The sequence below is a fragment of the Apteryx rowi genome, unplaced genomic scaffold, assembly GCF_003343035.1.
Source record: "Apteryx rowi isolate R43461 unplaced genomic scaffold, aptRow1 scaffold_20, whole genome shotgun sequence".
Lineage (NCBI taxonomy): Eukaryota > Metazoa > Chordata > Aves > Apterygiformes > Apterygidae > Apteryx > Apteryx rowi.
The window spans coordinates 1,771,553-1,791,962 of NW_020448308.1; the positions used below are offsets into that span (position 1 = coordinate 1,771,553).

Here is a 20,410-nt window from a genome sequence, read left to right on the forward strand (position 1 = left end):
GCGACGGTGCCGGGAGCGGCCGGCCGGGCAGGGCCCCGCGGCCTCAGGGGGCGGCTTCGTCCTCGCACACGTCCGGCAGCTCCGGGTCCCTGGCGCCGTCTCTGCTCCCTTGCTTTCTGCAGCAACAAACGGATGGAAACAAAGAGATTACGGGTGTGCACGGAGGCCGGAGGGGTCTCCGGGAAAGCCTTGCAGCGCAGCGGCAACGTTTCCCGATGATCTAGTTTGGGTTTGGGCAGTTCTGCTTTGCTTTTCTTTGGGTTTTTTTGTTTTTTTTTTTGTTTTTAAACACACTTTAATGGCTCAATATCATGGCTGCTTCTCCAAAACCCAACTGCAAAAAGCAGTCGTCTGCTCTCGGCTGGATTTCCTTCGTGACCGCGTGTGTGTCTGCGCAGGACACGTGCCCCCGCCTCCGTGCTGACGGACAACTCCCGCTTTTATTTAAGCCCTCCCGAATATTTAGATTTTTGACCGAATCGCTCCATGGACTTTACTAGACCACTAGAAAGCAGCAGGAGCGAGGGGAGAAAAACGCCGCTTCCCTTTCGCAGGAAAACGTTTCCCCCATCTCGTCCCTGGTTTTAAAAACGTTCTCGATTACACGCCGTTTTCGAACGTAAAGCTTATTCAACTGTATTGAGGCAAAACCGCCTGGGGTTCGCGCTGTCCCCAAATTAACAACATTTACGTTAACTTAAAACAAGAACTGAGCACTCTGCCAGAAGCCCCCATATTCTCCAAGGAGAAGTTCCGCGCGAGAGATGAGCCAGGACCTTCTGGCCGCGGGGTTTTCCCGCGCTCCCCGCCGAGCCGGCTGCTCCGGGAAGCCGGAGGCCGGCAGAGCGCGGGGCCGTGTGCCGCGACGGCCGCGTGCTTCCAGCCCAGCAGCAGGGTTTCGAGCCCCAGGGGTGAGCTGCTGCCTCGCGGCCACGCTAAAGGACCCGGCAGGTCTCTGCCATTTTTCCAAGAGAACGGAAAGGATCCGAATCACGTCCTTTTCTGCCGTGATGAACCTCACCCGGAGCCCGCGTGGAGCCGAAGCACCGCGTTCCCACGCACACACGCTCTCCCGGGACCTGGTTCAGCCCCGAATTGCTCGCTGAATACCAAATAATACCCCAAACCTGCCCTTGCTCGGGCTCCTGCTGTCCCCTTCGCCGTGCCGGGAAGGCAGGGCGGAGGGATTGGCACGACCGGCAGCCCTGCGCCGAGCTGGGGGCCACGGCCGCTCCGCGCTGCCACCTCCGCGGCCGCGCCAGCGGTTTCCCGGGCTCTTTCCTGCCCGGCCGTTTTAATCCCGTGTCATCAGAGCATGATTCTTCAGGCCGCCTTAGATGCAAAGATCCCGCTGCCCGCAGCAGGGCTGTGTGTTCGCTCCCGAAATAGGCACTGGAAGAAGAAGGATGGAAATCCTCTATGGAAAACTGAGGCGCAGCTGTACCACTGCCAGCAGCAGCGTGCGGCCGCCGTCCTCCTCCTGCCTCTTTTGGAGGAGCCCTGCGAATCCCTCCTCCCTGCGAGCCGGGGCACCGGGCTCCTCCGTGCACCCCGCGGGGCTAAAGCGGCTCCCGGCAAAGCCCGGCCTCCGGGGGAGCGGAGGGAGGGATCGAAAGATGCACGGCGAATTCCCAAGCTGTCACCCGCAACCAGATCTCCCCAAAGCCGGGCAGAAGACGGTCTCCGGATGAAGCAGTGGATGCAGGGACTTTACACCGAGATTTGTGAAGCAGTTTATAACGGTTCGTTATATGTTATTTTAGCATTTAGCGGAATTAATTGGACAGATTGCTCCCGAGGAAGATCTGTGCCACTTGCAACTGAACTGACACATGACCGTGGTTTGGAGAAGTCCTGGGTGAGGTGAGGTGAGGTGGCCCTCAGAGGTCAGAAGAGCCGAGGAGCGGAGATGGCCCTAGCTCCAGCTGTTTCTTCTCCTTAACCGCTAAATACTAAAACAGCCCAAACTACCACGTTCAGGCTCGGACTTTCTCCAGTCCTGCAGCTATTCCTCCGCGAACGTGGGGCTGAACAGCTTTCCCTGCCAAAACCCACCGGGCCCCCGTCACCCCTCCCTCCCGAAAGCAGGCTGGCCCAAAAGAGCGTTAAATAATACTAAAGTACACAAGCATCAGCGCCACACGCACACAGTTACTGCAGTAAAATCGCTCCTAGAGGAAGGAAGGAAGGAAGGGAGGATGGATGGATGGATGGATGGATGGACCTACTGCTCTCAGCAGCACACACATCCCGGAGGCCGAGGAGAGGACACGCACTGCTGCAGCGCCCGGGGTGAACACAAACACTGAATTACCTTAAAGACGGATGCAAACATACGGATGCGTTTAAGAGGAACCTGTCCCTGAGAGCAAAACAACGAGACAAAGGAAGAAAGCGATGGTGAAGGTGATGGCGGCAGGCAAACGAGTCGTATTTCTGCTCCTAACGAGCCTCGCGAGCAGAAGGAAGGGCGGAGGGAGCGTCGGCCAAGGTCGCTCGCAGCCTGCGGGAGAGACGAGGCCGGGCACGGCCGCGCCGGCACGAACCCGCTCCCGCGCCCACCGCTGCCGAAAGCTGCTGCTCGCTTCCAGCCCGCTGCCGACGGCCGTCAGGGCTCACCTGGGCCGGGCACCTCGGCGCCTTGGTCGCCAGGTGGACGACGAGGGTGCTCACCCGCACCGTGGGCTCGTCCCACCGGACACCCACGCCTCCCTTTGCGACGGAAACGCGCGTGGCATTTGGTTGGGGGTGTCTCTCCGTCCCGGCAATATCTAAGTGCTACGTACCCGAAATCCTCCCGGGAGCGGAGATGGACACTGAGTGCTAGCAGCATCCAAGGGAGCATCTGGAGCGCAAACATCTGGCAAAGTTCAACCCTACCTGCAGCCGTTGCACGGATTTAAAGCCTTTGACCAAGTTGCCCTGACCAAGCAAACGACGTCCCCCTCCCTCCCCTCCCGGCTTGCTTGTGCCTCCCCTACGTGGAGAGGAAAGCCCTCAGGGCAGTGCCGGCTGCTCCGCTCTCTTTTGGGCAAGGATGGGAGCAGGGAGAGGCTTTCGAAATACAGAGCGATCCCCCGAACAGGAGCTGACAACCACATTTCATCAACAGCAACAGCAGCCGTAATGGGAAAGTAAATTGGGCCTGTCAAAACACAGCAATTAATCTGATAGGTAGCACTCGCAATAGATGAGAGTAATAAAATGTGGTGAAGCCAGTGCTGACTCAATTAGGAGAAATCTGGAGCAGGAGAGGAAGCATAGAAATGCTACGAGTAGAAAGCCAGGACTTAGCTGCAAACACTAAACAGCTGGGTTTAAAGAATAAGCTGCTTTCTGTAACTGGGAAAATTAAAAGTGACTAATTGCAATGTAAATAACAGGGTTGAACCCGGCCCCGGTCTGCGGGATCTGCAAGGCTCAACGAATCCCTGCACCTTCAGAGGGATCCTGCCCAAAAGGCAGCAGCTGGAAGGAGGCTGGGGGAGACCCTGCCCCAGCCCAGTCCCCCCGGCCAGCACGGCTCAGCGGGCAAAGCGACGGCGCGCAGGGGCTCCGGGACGCTCTTGCGGGAGAGGCAGACGCTGCACCAACAGGAGCTGCTGAGAGGGAGCGTCTTAACCATGTCCTCTAAGGGAGCAAAGGCTGCCATAAACCTGAAAGGTCTCCTGCTATTGCAAAGACTGCTGCACAACGTATTTCCAAGAGCAGAGCCTGGCAGGTTGTGGACAGGCAATGCAAGGAGCAGGCAGAAACTGAGAAAAATTCAGCCAAGTGATTTCCAGCCTCCTCCTCCTAAAATCCCAGACAGGGAGCTGGCTCCTTTCTCTTCCTATTTTTTTAAAGGACAGATCCATTTTAAGAAACGTCAATTAGGCATGAAACACCAAAAAGCAGACTCAGCTGTCAGAGGATTTCCTGCAAAATACATTCTCAGTATGGGCGCAGATGCCAGATGCTGGAAAAAGGAGCGAGTGGGGCTCCGGCAATGTCACGTGCAGCCTAATTAAATTGAATGTGAAACTGGAGAAGTTTTCTAATTGCTTTTCTTTTTCCTTCTATAGGAACACAAAAAGTCATTTTCTATCTATAAGTGGAAGGAGAAGCAATGCTACAAGAGCTGATTTACCACTCTCTGAAGACGTTGCCACCAGGGAGGAGAAGCTCTATGGGGGAGAGCTTGTGTTTTCAGGCTGATGCCCTTGGTGTAACATCCCGTTACACGACGGGTGGCATTGGCTCAATTTTGCTTCCCAGATGCTGGCACCATTCCTGGGTGCTGCCAAAAGCACTCCAGCCCCCTGGATGTAAATGGGCCCAATCCTGATATCCTTCAGGTTGACCTTGTGGCTGTTTGGTTTAAACACCCCAGAAATGAGCACCTGGAAAGCAGGAGCTCAAAGCAGCTCGTTTTTCCCGTTTGCTCCTGGTGGGTGACCACTGGCAGCTTAATATCTAGTTCAGTTTGCCCTTGTGGAGGTAGACATTATAATCAAAAAATAACTCCCAGAACAATGAACAATCCCATTTCGACCTGGGAGAGAAAATCATTCGAAGAGCTCTGCCTTCCAGTATTGTCTTAAGTGCACTGAAGCAACACGCACGGGGAGTTTCACAAGTTTAAATCGCTTTCATTAGATTCAACCAGCCTAGCATTTGTCAAAGTTTGAAATAATAATCTGCAGTCTTTAAAAAAATATCCCTGCTGTAGTGCTTAATATATGACACTTTGTGGAAGAGACCTAGTTTACGTGTTTCTTTTGAACAGAAGGGTTTTGATACAGGTTCTTGGGAGAGGAAGCTGAAAAGAATTGGGCTACTAACTTTAGAAATGAGACAAATAAAAGATGAGATGGAGGCATACAGCTTGTCTCCAAGGCTTAAAAAGACTAAAAAGGGGATTGAGACGTTGATAATGTGGCTAATCAGAAACTTCACAGCTACGTTAGATCAAATGAACTTTAGTCGTTCCGCACGGATAATGAAGTGTCCTGTTCCAGGCAGGAACCAGCCACAACAACGTCAGGGTCAAGGAGAAATTTTCTTGCTGGCTGGTCTGTAGTGACTGATCAGCCAGAGCTTTCCTTGCACCTTCATCTGAGATACCTGAAGCAGGTCCCTTTGGGAAACGGGCTCAAAGCACTAGAACAAGAGAGCACCTGGAAATATCAGCTCAGGCAGGGTTTGAAAAGGAGAAACCCTGGTGTGTTCGGAGTTAGCTTTCCTCGACAGTGCAATGCATACTCTACCTTTTTCTTCAGACTTGATAAAATGTTCCCCATCTTAGAGCAATGCAATGCACTGGCCAGGAATGACAGTGAATTCATGAGCCCAGACATGTGTCCAATTAGTGATGGCTAATTAGGAAGGCAATGGGCCAAGAGAAACTCAATGGAGACAAACTCCTTGTGCTAAGCTGGCAAAGGAGCTGTGACTGTAGTGCTCCTCAGACCTGTCCCTACAGCAGCACACAACGCACAGGGTGTTTGGTGGAGCACACGTTGGCTGACATCTTACTTGCCTGCCTGGACTGAAAGCTGTCACTTTTAGTTGCTGAAAAGCCAAACTTGTGCAACTGGCAGGAGGAATCGGAGCTGACACCCTTGCCTCTGCGTGCATGCAAGGCTGCATCCTTGGGGTGCTCGGCACACACAGTAAAGCATGCTCAAAAACCCTGGGAAAAGTATCTGGCACTGGAACCAGGAAAAATCACAGAGCTGAAAACGCTTCTGCTAGCCAGCATCTCTCCATGGGTGCCTTCCTCCCTGGAGCAGAAGGCTGAAGTGGTACAAGCTGAAGGCAAAGAAGCCGTATCAGGGAGCAGGTCTTTGAACTCTCCCGCTACAGCAGAGAGGCAGCTCAGGAGGAGAGAAGCCATTAACATTTTTTATGGTAAGGACATGGGCAAGCAGTCATGGCTTGGCCCATTGCAGGAAGGGTGTGCATCACTAGGTATCCACAGACCGCTAAAAGGATAGGTACCGAACTGTCCCCAAATCTTGCATGAGGAATGAACTCAAGCGTTGACCAAATTCTCCTCATTAAGTGACTTCTGCTTTAGGCTAGGAAAGCTCCTCCTAGCTTTCTGAGTTCTGCTGTCTTTTCTACATCCTCCCATTCTCATTTCTGGCAGGGTTCAAGATCTCATCTAGCTGCTGAGGATCTGCACATTGACTGGACTCAAAGGCAAAGCCTCTACTGTAGTCTCTGGTACACAGTTGAGCCCTAAACCGTTGTTAATTGAGCTGAGCCCCTAAATGCCCACACACCAGTGAGAAGAGAAGACTCCACTACTTGCACTGTCAAAGGTGTAGTGAGACTGTTAATACACCCTCCTGGGACCTGCTAGGCATGGTACTGCAATTTTGGGTGAAAAAGGATGATTCTGGGGCAACGTTATCTCATTTCTAGCCTATAAAACATGCAGACTGCTCATCTGATGCCTTTTCCATCATCCGTGAAAAGGAGAGAAGAGTTAAACAATCCAATACATACCCAGACTACACTGTAATTAATCTTAATTTAGTTAATGAATCTCTAACGAATCTTTGATCACAGTTTATGATAAACTTAACAGGTTAAAAGCCAGACCCAAGCTGAGGACCTTACATGTATTTAGGCCATATCCAGCTTACAGAGAGAACTGCATCTATAAAATCTGTTTTACTGCATTCTGTTTTAACCCTAGAGGATTTGAGGTAGAATTCAGCATCAGCATTTAAATTAGAAGTAAGTTTTGTCCTTAAATGCTGAAGAAAATATTTGCAAACACTTTCCCTTATTCTCCCCATACAGCTTTATTCCTTTATTCTGCACATTTGGGCAGAGCCAGGCAGGGCTGTATATACCTACATCAGCAAGTTTCCCGGAGCAGACATGGACCTCTCCTCCCGTCTGGTCTGAATCTCAAATGGATTTCCAAAGGAGCGTTTTCTTAGCATGGCCTTCACTAGGATCTTTGGGGAAGAAAAACAGACCAGTGAGGACAGCGGGACTGACACATCACCTCCTTGAAGCTAGTTCAAAGGAGTCTAACAACAGCTCTTTAATAATTCAACAAGACATTTAACAGCATTGCAGCTAAAGCATGAACTAGAGAAATCCCTGGAACAGCTATTTGACTTGCAGGCAGGGCCAGTGTCGCTCCTGAGGGCAGTGCACTCGGCCCCTAGGTGCAGGGCAGTGCTGGCAGGACTTGGAGCGGGCACTGCCGACAGCTGCCTGCTGCTTGCTGTGGTCCAAGCCCCCGAGAAGGAGGCATCAGCACTCTCCTGGTCCGTCCTCCACGGAGGCATTGCGGGAAGAGTCCTGACAGCTCCCACATGTTGGAAGTCAAGGGGCCTGCTATAGGGGGACAGGATGGGTTTTACTCTTGGACTAGCTGCTGCGGCAAGTGTCTATGTTAAAATCACACCATAAGAGCTGCAAAAATGGGTGCTCCACACCCAGGATGAGGCGCTCCAGCCCTTGGCACAAAAGGCACCTGCATCGTAGTAATTCCCTCTAGCAGCCCTCTGCAGCTGGCTACACACAAGCTGCTGAGACAGCCTTGAACACCCACTGGTGGTCCCCAAGGCTGGCAGGCAAGGGCCAGCTACGTACTCCACCAGCAGGTGCCCTCTCCCTGCCTCTCAGGCCAGGTCTCCTTCAGGTTTGGAGGCTACGTTTTGAGGGTCCACATGAGCTGTCTTGCTCCTTTTGGTTAACACGGCTGTCTTGTAACCTCTAGATTAATGAGACAAATCACATCTGGGATGCTTTCGATGTGTGCTGGGGTGTCTGATGCTGGACACTTTGGGTGTGCCACCCTACAGCTTTAGAAAGGACTGCTCGCATGGTCAGGCTGCTGCAGTACTCAAAGACAAAACATTCACACTGGATTGAAAGGCCATGTTTCTCATGCCATAAGCACACACGTACCCTCCAAACCTCCTTCGCCAGTCAAGGGCTTCAGGGAAGTACCGTGCCTCTTGGTAAGGGTAGAGGAAGCGGCTGAGTTCTATACGTACCACAGTTGGCAAACTTGGGATCGTCTTGACCGAGTTCTTCACCTCCTCCTCCGTCACCTCCACCACGGTGCAGTGCTCTTCCTCCAGCGGCAGGGGCTCCTCGCCACTCCTGGTTAGCCACGGATGCAGCTACATGGAGAAGGAGCAGAAAGCAAGCTATAGGTCTTCCTTCTAGAGCAGACAGCAGTGATGTTGGTAAAGAGAGGCTCCATATTTCACTTAAGTGGCATGCCTCAACCAGCTCCCTGGGGAACTGCTGCAACCCAGCACCTGGCCAGACGGCACCCTGCAAAGCAAGGTGCTGCCGGCACCCGCGGTCACTGGCCGGCTTCTTGGAGGGATCCAGCGCCCTCTGAATCAAGTTTGAAATGCTGTGAAAGTCTGAGTTATCCACAGCCTTTTGCATGTGCTCTCCACGTTTTTCCTCTCATATACACATATATTCCAACTGGGTTTATGCACATTCACTGCCTGGGAGAATCACCATAATTTAAGCATCTGCATAAACAAGGATCTAAACACACTGCAGGGCAGCGACAGGAGAAACAGCGAGGGTGGGAGGCCGTGTCTCAAGAGAGCAGGAAGCACCTTGTTAAGGAATGAGGTTTCTAGCCCAAATTCTGCCAGCTCCTGCTCTGCACCTCAGCGCGACCTTTGGAGCCTCCACTGATAGCTGCTTCCTCCAGCCCGCGATACGAGCAGCACTCGGAGAGGCAATTAATGCCGCTCCTTCCTTCCGCCAGTGCAGGAAGCAGGCGGCTTATTAGATGAGAGCGCGTGGTTAATCAATGCTGCGGCACAGCGACATGCAAACGAGCGCTAGGAGGCTCTCGGTGGTATAATCAACTGCAGAGGGGAGCTGATGCCAGGATGGGGCTAGGCTCTCCGCTACGCACATCCCGGGCCAGGCCTGCGGGGTGGCAAGGAGAATGTCCTCCAGCATTGCTGCCGAAAAGGCTTGCCTCACCTCCTGCGGATCGGGAGTTTAATTCGGATGGATGCGCAGTGCCTACTGCCATTCAAATGAGTTTATGCAGGTGTCCAGAGCAGCCTCCAAGGACTTAGCCATGAGCTTCTTTACGGCACTTAATTAAGCCGCATTTTCCAAAGATCATTAAATGTGCTCAAAATAATGCTCTTCAAAGGCAAAACATCACATTCAACCTTAAGTGAGACCATGACACTAAATCTACAGTATACCTGGGGTCTGCAAGCATGTCAGTTAAGAAGAGAAGAGTACTCCACCATTAGTATGACCGAAGTAGGAGGAGAAGGAGAAGATGCATCAGGCTCTCCTGTACATCCCCTGGGCTGGATCCCCCCACCAGGGCGTTTGGTGGCTGTGGCAGTCCTGTGGCTGTGCCACCAGTGGGTGGCCTGCCTGCATGCTGCCACACAGCTGAGTCACCCGGCCCAGCTTCCCAGTCACAGGAATCATCTCTAGCTGGGGTCTGCTATGCAAACGGGAAAGGAAGGGGTAAACGTTCCCCTATAAAAGTCTAGACCAGGCACACAAACAGCATGATTTGTTTTGTTTTGTTTTTAAGAACAAAGTCCCTTCCCAAGTCATCGCAGAAACCACTTCTTTTTATCTTCGCCTAGCTCTACTGCAAGCTTCCCCCTGCTCCACAGCCTCCTTTGCCAAGGAGCTGCTTAGCCATCATCTGACATGGGGCAATGACACAGGAAGCTGTCCCTTTTCTCTGGCCTCTCATGGGATGGTTTCCTTGGCTGCAAACATGGGAAACGCAGTGATCAAGGCTCTGGGCTTAGTGCAGAGCCAAGCCTGGCACTAGGGACACACGCTTTCAGCATCAAACATGAGTCCTCAAGCACGCAGAGCATCTTCGACGTGGCTGGGGATGAGATCCTGCACCCTGCTTTGCTCTTCTCTCTAGGGGTTCCTATGGGGCCCGTGTTTACCATGAAGAGGGAAGCAAGAGCTGCAGTCATACAGCTCTGAAGTACTTCCCATCACTGGTTGTGGCCTCCTGGGCATGGAGGGAAGGGACCTCACGCTTCTGCTCAAAGCCCAACACTCCTACCAGCAGCTTCAGTGGAAAAAGGGCTGGTGGCCTGGGATTGAGATGAAAAAAGTTTTCTGCCCAGCAGGGGATGCTAATGGACCTCTGTGGACACATCAGCGTCTAGCAGGGAGGAAGCCACAGTGAAGGGTGAGAGGAGAAGAGAAAGCCCATGAGAAAGCCGAACGAAGTGGAGCCCTGCGAAGGTTTCTTCTCCATCGGGTCTGTTTGCTTCTCTGAGTTAATGAGCATCGCCCAAGCAATGCTGATAGAAACAAACGCGATGCCTCGAGGCCGTCACTACCCACCACCGGAGCAGCAACGCACTTCCAGCCCTCGTACCACAGCTCTCACGCACAAACGGGCCGGGCCTCGCAGCCAGCGGTCCCCACACCAGTGCCAGTCCTCCAGGCGATTCACTGAGGGACCAGCCTGATCTGGAGTAATTTTAATTGAAATAAATGAACAAAAAAAGCCGTTGTCAACATTCCCCAAGCAGGCAGCAGCGACAGAAGCGTTCGCGTTGCAAAATGAGCATTCCCCCTCCCGGAGTCAGCTTGCTGCAGAAAGCTCCCAAAACAAGTACTGGGAACAGCTCTGCCTCGCTACGAGGTACCAAAGAAATGACAAAATCAGCCAAGACCACGACTGCAGCATCAGTGTCCAATTTACCTTAACTTCAGGGACTGTTATCCTCGTTTCTGGATTTTTATCAAGCATGCGTAGGATCAGTTCCTTGAGCTCTTCACTCCGCTGGGGTCTGAGTAAAGAAAAGAGCGGTATACAGTTAACCAGGGAACTGTAAGTGATGAAGGCATGCATAACCCTTGCCACGGTTAGTTGTTAGAGGCTCTGCTCAGGTCAGAAGATATTTTCTCTGCAAACCCAGCTCGAGAAAGGAAGGGCTGGTTGGCTTGGTGCCTTCTGAAGCATCACGGTTGCTATTAAGGGGTTTCCTCCCCCTGAGCTGCCCATTCTCCAAAGGCAGGGGATCAGGCAGACGGGCCTAAGGACATATTTGAAGACAGTACATTATATGGGAATCTCAGGGGACAGACTCTGTGATGACAAGGTGTTACTGAGGGCAGAACTCGCTCTGGGCTGTATATGTGATAAAAGAAGGGCATAACTTGATTTGCAGAATCTGAATCATGAACAAGCACGTGCTGGAGGAAACATCCCCATTCAGCGTTCAGGTTCCCACTTCGGCTTGCAGGTTGCGTTAATCAAATCGTCTCCCTGAACGCGGACGGCAGTCAGTTTTGTTAACCCAGCGTTTGCTACCTGAACAGCTCAGCCTCGGGACAACGAAAGGAGGGAATGAACAGACTTACTAAGAAAAAGAGAAATGCTTCTCATTTTTTAAATGCTATTTCCAAGATGAAATAATAGAGTGCCTGAGCACAGAAGCCACCGCATTCACAGAGCCCTTGGTCCCGCTGCCTCTCCTGCAGCCTGTCCTCCAAGCCCAAAGGCTTCAATGATTTCTGTCGCTAATGATGCGGGCAAGATCTTTTCAAATGCGCTCAATTCGTGCGTTCAAAGTGCTACCGAAATCAAATGCCAACGTATGACAGAATTGTGTTAGTCAGCTGAAAGTCTGTGTCACAAATGACTCTCAAGGAGGTGCATATCCGCATGGAGATGGGATTTGGCAGCAGAAAATGTCATTCCCCAGCAGGACAGGATTTCAGTGCTAACAACAGATTCAAAACACTGATGAGAACCAGGTGCTGTGCCCACCTCCGCTGGTTTCTCCCCCAAGAAGAGGGAGGAAGAAACCATCATGCAGCTAAATGAAGCTCAAATTGCAGTAAGGGATGCTTTTGTCTGATGAAATCAGAGTCGCTGTTTAATAATTTCCAAATACTTTATGTGGACTTGGTTATGGGATGTTTAACACAAGCAATCGCAGGGAAACGTTGCTTGCTCAGTGGGAAGGGGCAGAGAGTGGGCACAGCTTAAAGCCTCTGAACACTGAGCTGTGTCAAGGGTGCACAGTACAGTGAATTTGGCCTGGGCAAAGGGAATGGCAGGATGAGTCCTCAGAGACCTCCCCTTTTCTCGGCTGCACTTCATGGGACATCGTAGGCAGGAATGGGGAGAACTGTGCTCTCTTGAGATGAGCTCTAGGCACAGAGGAGCAGCGATGGGGGGCTGCAGTGTCTTTGGAAGGTCCAAATAAGCAGTCTCCTAAAGGAGGACCTCACTGAGATAAGGGCGAGATGGTGTTTCCTAAAATACCTAATGTCAGAGCTGTGCAAAAGTGGCAACAGTGGAATTTAAAATAAAATAGAATATAGCATCACGTAATATTTCTGGGAACCAGACTGCTCTCCCGGCAACACAGAATTAACCTCTCAGGGTAAAAAAAACAAAACCAAACTGTAACAGGTTCACAAAGTTTTGGTGAGTTATGGCTAGGTAACAAATTGAATCACCGCGTCTCTGTTTCTCCTTCTCTCCCTTTTGCCTGGGTGCATGCTGTACCTGACAACATTTTTCATCTGAAAAGTCTGCGCTATCTGGAATTTCTCAGCGCCGTGGCTCTGCAGCAGCTTCCAGGGAAACACAAAGCATCGCCCAGCTCAGCATCGATCTGGGAGGGCTGCCAACACCGTAGATCATCTTACCAGGCGTCCACATGCAAAGTCAGAAAACAGCATCCTGAGCTTCAGCCCTTCTCTAGGAGGGACCACGCAGAGCTTCTGGCTCTCCCGATACCTGCCCGGGCAGGAAGCTTTCCCAGCGTGCTTTCTAGTCATGCCACAGGATCATCAGGGTGTGAGCTGCAGTTTTGGCTAACCTCATTTATCTCGTGTCATGCCCAGGCCTCACCGGCATGAATGAGAATTTCAGAGGGATAGTAAATATTTATCGCAGGGTCTCTAAGGGAAAGGAAGGCAAGGCGACGTGAGTGCAGGCAGCTCCATCTCTGTTCTAGAGGTTGTCAGGAAACAGGCAGTGAGTTTCCATGGACTGCCTGCAAATAGGAGTTTGTGCTTTTTGTAGCCATGGTAAAGTAAATTGAAACCAAAATATTCCTGACTATAACGAGATGCTAATTCTGTGGGAGGTCGGGGTGGATCCAGTCCAGTGAGCTCCAGCTTCATGTATGTCTTTGTTACTGCCTTTTTCTAATTAATAAATAGATGTAGTTTAGACAGCAGTCAGCAGCCAGTAACTCAACAACCTAATTAGGGTGCCGCTTTTTTTAGACTGGGAGGGCAGGTCAGCAGGAAATCCAAATAAATCATGCAGCCCGAACTATCGCTGAAGGAAACGTCTGAATGAAGAAAAGATCCTTAGCACAACCCAGTTATCCCATTACACGTTAATAACTTCGTGCAGAGACAGATGGGAACAGTCGCCTGTGCGCTGACTGCTAACCCAAATATACGATGGCTGCGAGATGGCGGGCGTTTTGCCAGGACCCAAGCAAGCAGAGAGACGACTGCCAGGGAAACATAAACAGGGTTTTTTTTGCTGCAGTTCTGTTAAGAGAAAGCCCTGCCCCGACCGCCCAGCAACCGGTGGGAATACAGCAGCGTGGCACAACCAGCCTCCGTGCTCCTAAGTCTGGTTACCTGGAAAACCTCCCCAACAGCACAGCACCGCCTTGCCAGAACTGCTCCACACCCACGACCGGGGCCCGCGTTTGCCACCAGACAAGCAGCCGGATGCTCGCGGCCCCCTGTCCCGCGGAGCAGAGACGTGCCCCATCTCCTGGGCATGGTCCTCAGCTCCATCAGCCCAAGCAGAGGCAGCTCCACTGGAGCCATCTGCAGCGGCTGTGCTTACAGTCGATGGAGACGTAATTAATGCAGCCAGCAGAGCCTGGGCCATGAGTCATCCCATCCAAAGCAGATGTCTAAAATAGGACAGCCTAAGTACCCACTTCTTGCCGCAGACTCCAGAGGAAGCCTGGGACTGCTGCGGCAGAGGCCCAGCCCTTCACTGGAGGTGAAAAATTCAATGAGCATCGCACAAATAATTCATGCAATAGTGATACACACACTTATCTGGGGCTGTCTGACATGCCTGCCTCCCTCTCTCTCTATTACCAGATGTGCCTTTCATTAGAGTTTTAATTTTTTCATGCTTGTTTTAAATCAAGTCATTTTACCTCTAGATTTTCATTAGAATGAAGGATTAGGTCAAGCAGGTCAAAAATTCTTTGCTCGGCTACTGTGCTGATTTGGGAAGGGAAAAAAGCCCAGCTCTGGCTACCTCATCCAAAAGCAAACAGGAGAAAAAGTAATCGCCAGCCGAAAGCCACCAAAGGCCTGAAGGTGAAGAAATGCCGAGGAGTGGTCAATATGTTAAGAGAAAGGCACGGTCTTGCGGCAATATAGATGGAGCAGAGATGGGGCATGACCGTCCCCTGCCAGGCTCAGCTGCCAGGACCACAAACATTGATCACAGCACCTTGGTGCTGAATGACGTGCTCCACCGGCGTGCTGTGACGATGCAGCCCGCCACCCTGCCTGCCACCACCCAGTGGCTCTCGGCACGCAGCTCTTGCTGGGAATGAGGTCTGTCCTTGGGGCACCAGGGGCTGCTCGGGAACGACAAGCAACTGCTTCATCCAACCCCATGGGCGCCGTGGGGTTTCTCAGTTGGTGCCAGGCTCGACAGCACAGGCTTTGGGCATGTTGAAGACCAAACCGATTGGCAACGTGGGCTTCCTTCGCTGACCAATGTGGGGGGAAAGCAGCCTCTCAGTATGAAATGGGAAACTAAGCAGCTGGGTCAAAAGCTCAAAGACAAATAGCTCATGTTTTTGGGGAACTTGGAAGCAGAGGAGGGGGCCACAAAGAGTGGTAACAGCAGCCCAAGTTTTCTGGCATGTAGGACAAACCCATGTTTTCCCCAAGAGTGCTGGAGCAGGCAGAGGAGTGCAGATGCAGCAGTCTTTGGACTGTGGTTATATCTCTCAGGGCAATATCCTTCTATCAGACATTTCACCCAGCTCCAAGGGAAGCCCATGGAAGAGGCATGTGTTTACTTAGACCCTGAGGTCCATAAATCACATTGCTTTTAGAAACTAACACAGTGAGCCATTTGGGGTGGCAGGCACCAAAACTTCAACTAAACCAGCATTCCAGCATCTCCAGAGTCAAGGAGGTGAGGCAGAACTTACTAGACTCATATTCACATTCCTCCACTTCCACCAAAGACATCAAGGGCAATTTGCTCCCATCCCCATCTGCACAATGCAGATGGACATAGGAACACCAGAAGCAGTTGGAAAGCTCCGATAACAACTTCAGCAGAAAACCCATGTGAAGGACACAGAAAAAAGGCAAAACATCTCACCCGTGTTCATCTGTCCCTCTGCGGTGACCTATCGGCATTTATGCTGCTCAGTGAACTACACTGAGGACTGAACTTTATTCTGTAGTAGCTCACTAGAGTTTACTTACTCTTCTGGGAACTCCACGGGCTTGTTCTTGATCCTGTTATGAAGACCCAGAATGTATTCATCTATAAAAGGGCACTGTAAAACAAACCAAAGATTTTCCAGCTGCCGGAGATCTCAACACTGGTTAGGCATTTGTCATTCATGTAACAGAGGTAGTGTATTCCCTGTGCACTGTCTCAATTTGATGTGGAGACATTAAAAATCTCCTCACGCACAATAAATGGATTTGTTCCTTATTAATAAATAAATGCAGAAGAAGAGCAGAGGGACCTAGCAGACTGGGACACAGCCCTCCATCCAGCCTACCGGGTGACGGAGAGCTGCTCATTTTCCTTTTTCCTGCTCTACTTTTTCTGCCTGTAAAATGGAGATGCTGATACTGGCTGTCTTGTCTCAGTGCTTTGAGGTCTCTGGGTGGCAAGCATCATTTGGAGCTAGGTATTAGTATTAAAACACATATTTTTCCATGATAAACTTAGCTATAATGATTGAGAGCACATTTCTCTCCAGCATGACTTTTCATAACAGATTCATTTAGACCCAAATTCTGGCTCTTCTTACCTGGCAGGCAGGCAGGACTGACAGACATTTAACTGAGCCACGTGAATACTGTAGGGAACACGGGAACAGTATATGACAGGCCCTATAAACACCCTGGAGCAGCTCCTCCTGTGCTGGTGGGATGCGGGCTGCTGCCTGGCCCTGTCTCAGCCTGCCTGGCCCAGGTAAAGTACGAAATGTAAAAAAAGGTACAAAATGTACAATGTTTACTGTAGAGGGGCATGGGGAACAGAAGGACATACCCTTGGGCTTGGTTTTATATTTCCTCTTTCTTTCCTCCAAGGTTTAGCCCCACAGAGAAGCAACACAAGGTTATACCAAAAATTGGGATTTGCCCAAACAAGACAGCTCAGAGCACATTTTCTGTCCTGGCTTAGCTCAGTGATATCATGGCGATGATGGAGATGGTTTTCTGCCTCTGCGTCTCCCCCAGGCACTTCTCACTCCTCAACTAAGCACCTTGTGTGTGCGTGGTGTCATCTGCAGTAGTCCTTGCTGGGACAGGAGGTTCAGGTAAGGTACCGGCATACGGAGGCTGCATGTGCCTGCCGAACTGCTCGTTGTGGGACAACAGGGCTTCTCACCCCAGCTCGTACAAATCTGCCCCAGGAGGGGCAAAAGCAACAACAGGACAGGGAGCTGGCTGGAGGCAGCTCTGAACAGCCGGCTCTGCCCAAACAGACTGAACCTGGCCCAACACAGCTCTGGCAGACAGGGCGTCCCAAAATCCGGTTTGCTAAAGTGCTCTGCAGGGCTTGGGATCCAACCTATGCTTCTCTCCACACGCTCCATCTGGCTTCTTTCTAAATATAGGCAAGAGAGACAGCCCCCAACAAGCTGTTGTTGGTGCTGCCGATGCCCCTCTGGGCTGGTAGCACTAAAAGCTGGTCGGAGTGCAGGGGCCAACACTAGAAATCATCCCTCGCACCAGTCACACTGTTGAGCCCTTCCCACCCGCAGGGTGATTTGGGAAAAGAGGAGCTTGCAGGAGGTGGTTCTTTGTTTCTAATATTTTCCATTCTTTGGAAAGAAATGAGTCAAAAGACAGGCAAGGAGACGCTCCTGAGCAAGGCACCAGCGTCTGGAAGCAGCTTACCTTCCCGTAAACAAAGCAGTACAGGGTAATCCCCATGGCCCATACATCAAGTGCCTGAAAGAAAGCGAGTGCAGGTAGTAAATCAGATGCAACTCTGAGATGGTCTAAATTAGTGAGATTTTCCTACTGTCTCACAGAACGTTATTTGCATGCATTTAACATTTTCCATGTTTAATTTGATTGTGCAGGGTCTCTCTGAAGCTGGGCCCCTCAAAGCATCTGTAGCACTCCTGGGGAATGCAGACGGCGCTCAACCAGGTGCTGCCACCCCCACCTTTGCTGCTGAGGCGGGTAACAGCAAGCAGCCCCTTCTCATGGGAGGTGACACCCTCCAAGGTTGCACTGATGGAGGAGCTGGCCCTCGAGTGCAGAGTTAGCACTTCGGTTTTAACTAACAACCCTCATGTGCACAGCGGTCCCAGGGTGGGCAACCAGCCAAGGATGCAGGGGTGGTGCTGCCCCTCACGCCTGGCCTGCGGGTCCCTGGAGACCGATCAGCTGTGAGCAAAGATCTACCTTTCCACTGAAACTTTTGCCAGTGTCTGAAATGGCCTCTGGTGCCATGAAGGCCGGTGTCCCCGCTGTGCTGGAAAGCTGGGCATCGTTCCCTTCAAACTGATTGCTGACTCCAAAATCAGCTATTTTGACGTGCCCGTCATCTCCTAAGAGCAAGTTGGAAGGCTTGATGTCCCGGTGAATGATCTTCTGGTAGTGCACTAAAAAACAAAACGGACAGGAGCATGGTCCGCAACGGCAGCCGACCCACCTGGAGGATGCAAGCAACGGTGCCGGCTCACACATCCCACTGATAGATAGGCAAATACAACATGGAAAAAAGCCATTCCCTACGGCTCGTCCATTGGGGTGCCTCACTGGGGAGTACACCAGAGCACAGCACTTCACTCGGAGAAGAATACAACCGTCACCAGTAATTATGCAAAAACCAGGCATGAACCCAGAAACAGCCCAACCCGTGGGACAGAGCAGAGCTGTTAGAGAGGGAAATCGTTCAAGTCCTGCAGATTGGCTCGGCCCCATCGGACCAGCTGAGTCACTGGGCAGCTGGTGGTATTAAAGGTTTGTGGGATCCAAATAAAGAAGTTAATTTCACATTGGCTTATTTTAAAACTGCCGTGCCACAAAGCTAATCAAAATGGGTAGAACCACATGCAGAATAAAACAGGCCCCAGGAGACATTCAGGCGAAATAAGAGAAGTAGCAGATGAGCGCCAAGGCCAGCCAACAGCTCAGAAATCAGCAGATATTTCCAGTCCGAAAGATGCCTCTCTGGCCATTGAGCAATCGCTAGCTAGCTGATGCCACAGCTCCAGAAAAGGCAATCTCTCTCCAGCCTTGCCTCACAACGGGGCCCACAAATAGAGAAACGACCTTGCCTGTCATGAGTTACCCCAAATTCCCCCATCACAAAGCTACACCAGCCACTCGGACCGCTTTCACATGCGGAGCCGTGGCCAAACCTCTGCCACGGAGCCCTTTCAGAGCAAAGTCTGCCCCAACCTGGGCCCTTCACTCTGCAAGGCTGCAGCAAGGCCTCCGGCTCCATCCTGGCTTCACAGGGTCATCTCTGGGAACCAGCTGAATCGTTTGTACAGCAAAAAATTAAGAAACCCTTGGGAAGAGCTTGAATGCCCAGAGACACAGTGAAAGCACCAAAAACCCCTTTCTTCTACAAGCTATCTGGGAAGCAATATTGCATCTGCAAGAGAGCCATTTCTGGGCCACTGGGGGAAGCAGGAGCAGAAGTCATAGGAAAGTGGCTGTCTTTTTGGTAACTTTGAGAACAAATGTAAGTTAAAAAACATTAACTTTCAGAACATGAAATGGCAGCAAAAGCAGAATTGTAGCAATCCCAAGAGACTTCACTGAACGGGAGAGGAAATCCTCTAGCCTTCCCTGCCCGTCCCAGGAGAACATGACCACCCAGCCCCAGTTACATCCTCCCACGGCCTACACACGGAGCATGATCCTTGTCACGCCTCCCCACAAGCACTTTGCATATCTCCTAGGAAGTGCATGGCGGGGTGGGGGAAATGCTGGCTTAACCCCTTCTTGCTTTACAAACCTGGTCAACACAGTCACCACCAGGTCACCACAAAAGCAGCGTGCCCCAAGGAGCACGCCAGCCTGCGCTTTAGCACCCAGAAAGAGCAAACTTCATGTAACTGCTCTTTTAAAGCCAACTTTCCAGCATGCTGTGCTTGGGGCAGAGAAGTTACGCTCACGGATGGTTTCTGGGCAAGGACCTCTCCTTAGTTTAAGGCACTGTTGGTGGACGCACATTAAAGAGCACCCCAACCACACGCAGAGCTCTAGGGTCACCTTCACATAACCCATCTGGGCAGCACGCAACGGCCGCATGGCAAAGAGCCGTCGTAAGTGGTCTGACACGGCTAGCTGACTCACCACCATCACGCACGTCCGCAGGCTAAGCGAGCTGATCCGTTCCCGCGAGAGCTGATCTGGAGACACGGCAGACAAAAGCGCACCGGAGAGCAGCAGCTAAAAGCCCTGGCGCTCACGGCCCCTTCCAGATGTGCCCAGCCGCGCGGCCACGCTGTGATGTGAACCAGCTAACGCTCTAACAGCCTGGCTAGACAGTCAGGGTAAACACCGGAGGCCCGGCGGCGACGGTAATTATGCAGAGACATCTGCTCCACGGCAAGGCTGGTGGCAAGCTGACATTTCATTATGGTAATAGAGGAAGAGCAAAAAAAAAAAAAACAAAAAAAAAAGGTGGTGGTGGGGAACGTTCCTCTTCGGGAAGCGATCGGCTGCCTTTCATGCAGGGATCTGCGTGAAAGCTGCTAAAGAACAGGCCTGACACCACCGGGCTAAGTTTCCCAACGTCTCCCCGCAAAAATGCAGGTCACGCAAACAGGCGGACCACACGAATCCATCCCCGGAGCTAGGGCTGCAGAAACCGGGGAGTTACACGAGGGAGGCAGGTACCCCGGGCTCTTTATTATTTCCTCCGTACAGGAAAGAAAAACACCATTCCCATATCGAATGGCTATTTGTCTTTTAAAACACATTCCCTGCCTTTGCGCAATCCAACGGCGGCAGAGAAGCAGCCAGGCTGCTCGCCAGCGCCCCGGGCTTGCTCAGCGCCTGCCTGCGCCCGGTGCCCGGCGGGTCTGGCCACCGCCGGCCGCCAGGCACAAGAGCAACATGAACGTCGGACAAGGAGAAACCGGAAACGCAGCCACTGCAAAACCAAAAAAATCAGACACTGGGGTGAATATTTGTGTCTGCCAGGGCACAAAATCCACCTGCT

At 51.7% G+C, this 20,410-nt stretch overlaps 1 protein-coding gene across 3 annotated transcripts in view; it reads right to left on the reverse strand.

Moving 5' to 3' along the window:
* Nucleotides 1-6: 6 nt before the first annotated feature.
* Nucleotides 7-20,410, reverse strand: part of CAMKK1 (calcium/calmodulin dependent protein kinase kinase 1) — a 51,145-nt gene continuing 30,741 nt past the window's right edge. For 2 of the 3 annotated variants that reach the window (XM_026063660.1, XM_026063657.1), the window contains 7 exons: nt 17,632-17,831; nt 17,116-17,169; nt 15,460-15,533; nt 10,706-10,793; nt 8,010-8,138; nt 6,853-6,956; nt 7-116 (listed from right to left, as the gene is read on the reverse strand). In XM_026063660.1, the coding sequence (XP_025919445.1) occupies nt 44-116; nt 6,853-6,956; nt 8,010-8,138; nt 10,706-10,793; nt 15,460-15,533; nt 17,116-17,169; nt 17,632-17,831 (722 nt within the window). In that variant the 3' untranslated portion in view covers nt 7-43. Of the gene's footprint in view, nt 117-261; nt 2,363-6,852; nt 6,957-8,009; nt 8,139-10,705; nt 10,794-15,459; nt 15,534-17,115; nt 17,170-17,631; nt 17,832-20,410 lie in introns of those variants that run through there. The other variant, XM_026063659.1, reaches the window with a different exon arrangement.